General features: G+C 35.2%; 1 protein-coding gene across 1 annotated transcript; it reads right to left on the bottom strand.

Annotated features, from left to right (window-relative positions):
- Nucleotides 1–4,547: 4,547 nt before the first annotated feature.
- LOC131876561 (secreted RxLR effector protein 161-like) lies at nucleotides 4,548–5,033 on the bottom strand. Its single transcript, XM_059221991.1, has one exon. It carries the CDS (start codon nucleotides 5,031–5,033, stop codon nucleotides 4,548–4,550), a length of 486 nt encoding a protein of 161 aa, XP_059077974.1.
- Nucleotides 5,034–7,253: the final 2,220 nt, after the last annotated feature.

Raw genomic sequence — 7,253 nt, 5'->3', positions numbered from 1 at the left:
AATAGTCACTGTGACAGTCAAATCACTGCCCTTTTGCCAGTCAACAAACCTTGCACCTTGGGACCTGCAAAATGAAGAGTTTTGGAGTTGGAAAAACACCTCAATGAGGTCTTCAAACATGGATTTATCTCCTATTACAATGCCTTCCCAGTTACAAGGCTGGATGATGTTATTTGAAGCATTCCATGGACATTTGATAAGTATGGTTTCCAAAACAAAACAGTGAACTCACTGTTTGATTACAAAATGAGAAAGATTAAGTAAGAAAAAGCTAAAATATCCATCCAAGAAGATACTCAATTCCTTTGGCCAAATTTCTAGGCCTCTGTCACATTCATTTGCTCACCCAAATTACTTTTGAGTGCAAACCTTGAGTTTTGTTTATGCTACTAGCCAAATGACAAACACTTGCCTAGCATTCAATCAAGTGCATCTTCAAAACACTTCTATGGCACAAAAATAAATATATGTACACTATATACACATGAATCAACTTGGAAAAATCCATTGGAGGGATCCCAGACTTAGATCAACCAAGTTGATGCATTTTAAAACTCCAAACCCCTAGCAAGGCAGCAAGCTCACAGTTTGCAAATATTTTTGTACAAACCAATTTACAAAAGAAAAAAAAATAATAATCACTTGTGGTGCATGGAATGACCAATATGAACACCTCCCAGAAGTTACAGTACAAACAAGAGTGCTACAGTACAAACTGTTACTCCAACGAAGAAGAAAACAGTCATAAAAGCCAAAAAAACATGATTTCTATTAAGATTCTCTTGTAAATACAATCAAAAAAGCCTTTTATAGTTTTTCTAGTTGGTTATCAAGCCTTAGTACAAACATGGGGCTTCCATAACTCCATCTTGCAAGAAAAGTAAAAAAAAATGACAACTTTTACAACTTTTCAGGCCAAATGACAACATTTCTTTCTCCAAGATGCATTTTTCACAATCTAACCTTATCAACTTGTCTAAACAACTTAGACATGCCTAAAAAAACCTAAAAAACATGTTCCAATGCTTTGGAAAGCATTAGAAGACCTTTTTGATAATTTTGCACATTTTTGCCAAAAATTGTCAACTCAAGGCCTAAAAGGCAAAACTTGATCTCTAGAGCCCAAAATGAGATCAAAACCACTCAACATGACACAAAACAACCTAAAACAACATAATCAACCTAACATAAGACTTTACAAACATAAAAGCATTAAATACTCAAAAAAATGGGAGTTTTACTCAAATAGGTGCTCCTGCACCACACACACTAAGGAAGACAAGGGAAGAAAGAACAAGATGTTCTCTACTTTCCATAAGAATTGTTTACGTAGTCATTAGATGAAGGATATTTTAATAGAAAGGAAGGGACTTACTTCCTCACCAATTTAGTACTATAGTGATTCATTTCGCATTAACTAATAAATGATGGCAATATATGAAACAAATATAGATAGAACAAGGGTAAGAATATGTATGGGCAATGATAAATGTAAAATGGCAAAGATTAAGAAGCCAAACTTAACAAAAATACATACCAAATGCTACTAGAATATTATATTAAAGAAATTCTCTCTCTCTCTCTCTCTCTCTCTCTCTCTCCTCTCTCTCTCTCTCCCATCTACCTCTCTATCTCTATCCTCTCTCCATTTCTCTTCACATATATATCCATCTCTCTCTTTCGCTTCCCATATATCTCTATCTCTATCTCTCTTTCTCTTTACATCTATCTCTATATCTCCCTCTCTCTCTCTCTCTCTCTCTCTCTCTCTCTCTCTCTCTCTCTCTCTCTCTCTCTATTGCAAACATAACAGGTGCATACTACTAATGAAATCTCCTTTACTACATAAATATATGCAGAAATAGACCAAAATGTTTCCTAATTGACTTTCCACCCATCTTTGGCATACCCATTGCACACCAAGGTGCAACTGCTAGTTGTTATAGACTATTATAAATGATTATCACTTTAAATTGAGATGTGACAGTGAATAACATCTCTTAATTTTTTATAATGAAAAGACACTTAATATGAAAAATTTATAAATTTATTTTTCATTTTTCCTAAAACACCTTAACTATATATGTATAGCAAAATCAATATTATAAATCTAATATATTTATTTCTAATATTATCTTATATAATTAAATTCCTACATAAAATATTATGTCTTAATCTATTCTCTAACTTTTACTCTCTAATATATTATTTATCATATATTTCACTATCTACCAAACCATTACACCCCTTTCCTCCAAGTCCTTGCATAAACTTCTTGTACATCTGATATCTATGTTGTGTTTAGTCAAATGCTAATTAGCATAAAATTATTGTTTTCGCTATGTACTCAACATGCTACTAAATTATCGCTTTGCTTCAAATGTTATTTTTATTGTGGAAAATGTTTTGTGAAAGCTTCAATGGGGTTTTGATTGCCTTACATGACACCCTTTAATTTCGTTACAACATGTGCCTGAAAAGAAGACAAGATTGTCTAGACTCAAATATGCACTTGACCTTTTTCGGCTTTCCTCGCCGACCAAGCTTAAACTTGCAAAGAAAACAACTTATATTCTTACAAATTATTCTTCTCATTGTTCGAAAGCCTTTTTGGCATGGCTTTGACTTTCAGTATTGTCTTTCTAGTAATTGCATTTTTAGGTTCTTGTTTTGCAGAAGACGAGCAAGTTAGAATACTGTTAGACATGAAGAGGAGGCTCCAAGATCCAACAAATGCTTTCTACAACTGGGACACTTCTTCTACTTCTCCTTGCCACTGGAATGGGATCACCTGCAACAATGCCAGTTTAGTTACTACTATCAATCTGGAGAATACAGGGCCGATTGGTCCTATTCCTTCTTCCCTCTGTGGCCTCAATGCCTTGAAAGTTATTCAGCTGGGTAAAAATTCTCTGTATGGAAGCATTGCAGATGTGTTTTGGAAGAACTGTAGTCAGCTAGAAATGTTGAATCTCGCAACCAATTCATTAATGGGGTCTCTGCTAGACTTCTCTGTTTTGAGCTTGTTGTAGGTTCTCAACTTGTCAAACAACAATTTTTCTGGTAAATTTCCTCTTTCTATCAAAAACTTGTCTAGTTTGCATTCATTATGTTTGGAGAACAATCCCCTAGATCCCAACATCATACCCAAAGAGATATACAACATGAAAGAGTTGAAAACTCCGTGGTTGTCCAACATTAGCTTGTTTGGAACGATTTCACCATCCATTGGTAATCTTACGAACCCGGTTGATCTAGAATTCTCTTCCAACAACTTAAATGGACCTATACCAAAAGAAATTACAAGGCTCTCCAAGCTTTATGAGTTGGATCTGTGGCATAATTTTCTTGCAGGAGAGATACCTTCGGGGTTTCGGAACCTCACATCTCTGAAGCATTTTGATGCCTCCTCAAATCTTCTTAAAGGCAATCTATCTGAGCTTGCAAACTTGAAAAATTTGGTCATTCTTCATCTCTATAAAAACCAACTTTCTGGATCAATACCCAATGAGTTTTGGGAGTTCCAGTATCTCAAGGAGTTTTCTCTGTACCTTAACAGACTTACTGGGCAGGTTCCACAGAAGCTGGGGAGCTTGTCCGATTTCAGCATGATGGATATATCAGAGAATCGTCTTAGTGGTGCTCTGCCTCCAGATGCATGTAAAAGAGGAAATTGGCATTTTTCTGAAGGACTGAGAGATAGAGGAAAAGAAACATAAAAGAAAACTAAAAGCAGAAATTCTTAATAACAAAGATAATATTAGAGACAACCAAAGAAATATCTTTTCATTTTTATATACTTCAAAATCATACATTAACTTGCTTCAATACATAGAGCTGTTGCTCCTTTTCGTGCTTAGATATATACTCAAAACAGAGTCCCCTGCTGTTACATACAACTATCAAACTTTTTCTATAGTTTATCTTCTTTTTTTTTTTGTTCACGCTAAAACTGCCCCTGTTCTAGTTATTGTATTTCTGCTGCATATTTTCTATAAACTTCTACAATCTTCTATACATACCAGCTGTATGAAAAGACTCATATTACAGTACATTCATTTTAGAGTAGAAAAGAAGAGAGTATTAAATGTAGTTACAGACTTAGCAAGAAAAGATCTGAGCAAAAAGATTGTCATCAGAAATTATATAATATTTAAATCTGACTTATAAGTGTATTTCAAAAATACGAGGAGTTGAAGAGACAGTAGTGGACGTAAAGGCAATCTACGGAGGCATAGTAGGTTAAGGTAGTTGGTGATTAACTCCAACACTCCTCCTTAATCACAATTGCCATCTACAATACCCAAGTTGTTTCGTTGATGCACAAAACTTTCCTTTCCCAATGGTTTGGTGAAGATATCAACAAATTGGTCTTCTGACTTGCAATGTTCCAAAATTATTTCTCCATTGTTGATCAGCTCCCTGATGAAGTGATACCTTGTGTCTATATGCTTGCTCCTTTTATGAAATACTAGATTTTTTGACAATGCTATAGCTGAGTTGTTGTCACAATATATCTTTGTTGCACTTTCTTGTTCATACCTCAATTATTTCAACATTCTTCTCATCCAAACCACTTGACACGCTGCCCATGTAGCTGCTACATACTCTGCTTCAGTTGATGAAAGAGTAACAATTGTTTGTTTCTTTGAAGCCCATGATACTATGCCTGATCCAAAATGAAAAGCATAGCCTGAAGTGCTCTTCCTATCATCTATGCTACCAGCACAATCACTATCCGTGTATCCTACCAGCTTGAAATCATTTGACCTTGAGTAAAATATTCCATAATTTTTTGTTCCACTAACATATTTCAAAATTCTTTTTCCAACATTCCAATGTGTAACTTTTGGAGACTCCATGAACCTTGAAATGAGACTAACTCCAAACATTATATCTGGCCTTGTGGCTATTAGATACATGAGACTACCAACAAGTTTCTTATACAAAGTTGGATTTACATTAGCTCCTTTGTCATCTTTACTCAACTTTAAACCTGTCACTATTGGTGTTGGTGCTGATTTGCAATTCATCATATTAAACCTCTTCAAAATATCATTTGCATACTTAGATTGTGAAATGAAAATACTTTTATCATTTTGACTTACTTCAATGCCAAGAAAATATCTCATTAAACCCAAATCAGTCATCTCAAATTCTTTCTTCATAGCTGATTTGAACATGTCAATTGAAAGATCACCAGTGAATATCAAGTCATCCACATATAAACAAACAATCATGATCTCACCTTGCTCATTCATATTGGTATACAATGTAGGCTCATTGTTGCACCTATTGAATCCATTTTGTAAAAGGTAACTATCAATTCTACCATACCATGCTCTTGGGGCTTGTTTGAGTCCATAAAGTGCCTTCTTGAGCTTGTAAACCTTGTTTTCATGACCCAAAATCTCATATCCAGGTGGTTGCTCCACATAGACTTCTTCTTCTAAAATGCCATTTAAGAAAGTTGATTTCACATCCATTTGATATACTGCCCACTTGTTTTAAGCTTCTATGGCTAGTATAGTTCTCACGGTGTCTAAGCGGGCAACCGGTGCAAATGTCTCATTGTAGTCTACCCTGGGTTGTTGTGAGTAACCTTTTGCCACCAACCTTGCCTTATATTTTTGCACATCTCCATTTGCATTCAATTTTGTTTTGTAAACCCACTTCACTCCTGTCACCTCTTTTCCTTGTGGAAGACTAACTAACTCTGATGTTTCATTCTTTTCAATTGCATCAATTTCTTCATCCATTGCTTGCACCCATTTTTCTTCCTTAATAGCTTCTTCAAAATGAATTGGATCATCTGCATGCAAGTATAAAGCAAAAAGAGAAGTCTGACCTGCATTATTTTCACCTTCATTTTGTTCATAAATCTCCCTTAAACTTCTGAATTTTTTGTCTCCTCAAGCTTGCTAATGTAGGATTGGACATGTCACTTGAATTTGTTGAATGTGGGCTTGATGGTCCAGCACCAAGACTACCAATTGAAGATGGTTTGATTGCACATTTGCTGGAATATTTGCTTGAATGTGTGGGGTTGTCCTTACACTTGATAGTGTCATTTGTTGTCCACTTTGTTGACCTTGAATAGCTATAGGAGGAGTCACATTTGAAGGAGTACTTGCTGATATAAAATCTTCATTTTCTTTTTGTGGTATGTTGGCTGCAATATTGATTGTTTTATCCAAAGTTCCATCCCATGATTCATCTTCTACGAATTGCACATCTCTACTGATTATAACATTTTTGCTGATTGGATTGTATAACTTGTATGCCTTTGACTCATCATATAAGTTTTTCTCCTTTGTTGTCCAACTTTCTTCTCAACTCATCTGGCACATGTGCATATGCCACCCATCCAAATACTCTCATATGAGAAACATTATGTTTTCTTCCACTCCATGCTTCTTCTAGAATCATATTGATAACACTTTTAGTAGGAGATCTATTAATTATATATGTTGCACATGCTACTGCTCCAGCCCAATACTCATTTGACAATTTTTTTGCCTTCAACATGCTTTTTACCATTTCCATTATTGTTCTGTTTTTCCTTTCAGCGAGACCATTTTGTTGTGGGGTATACCTTGTAGTGAATAGTTTGTGGATTCCATGGTCTTTGCAAAATCTTATGAAGTCATTTGAAATGTATTCACCACCTCTATCTATTCTCAATGCTTTGATGTAGTGCCCACTTTGTTTCTCAACAAGAACCTTGAATTGACGGAAATAATGAAACGCCTCATGCTTATGTTTTAGAAACTAGACCCATATCTTTCTTGTGAAGTCATCAATGAATGTCAAGAAGTAGTAGCTCCCACCAATGGAAGGTGTTTGCATTGGTCCACACAAATCTGAATGAATAATCTCTAATGGTTTGTTTGCACGAATTGACTTTCCGGCTGGAAATGATTCTTTATGTTGTTTACCCAAAATGCATCCTTCACATATTCTATCCGGTTTTTCTATTAGTGGCAACCCCTTCACCATTTTCTTCTTATGCAATAAGTTTAAGTTTCCAAAGTTTAGGTGCCCAAATCTTAGGTGCCATAACCAATTTTCATCTTTAATTTCAGCTTGATAAACTACTTGGGGGACTGCTGCAACTTTTTCTTCATGCACTCGTGGATTCATTGTGTTATGTTCTTGAGAAAACTCTACCTTTAAATCTGGTTTTATCCTTAGGGGAAATATTCTATTGCTTGTCATTTGGACTTTTTCTATGAGCTAATTGCTTGGAAATT

This window comes from Cryptomeria japonica, chromosome 6 (genome assembly GCF_030272615.1).
Source record: "Cryptomeria japonica chromosome 6, Sugi_1.0, whole genome shotgun sequence".
NCBI lineage: Eukaryota > Viridiplantae > Streptophyta > Pinopsida > Cupressales > Cupressaceae > Cryptomeria > Cryptomeria japonica.
Note: the sequence above shows the minus strand (reverse complement) of the source record. Positions and strands in the feature narration are given on the sequence as shown.

Excerpts from the sequence above, each read along its gene's own strand:
- LOC131876561 (XM_059221991.1), bottom strand. The coding sequence starts at position 5,033 with ATGAATTGCAAATCAGCACCAACACCAATAGTGACAGGTTTAAAGTTG.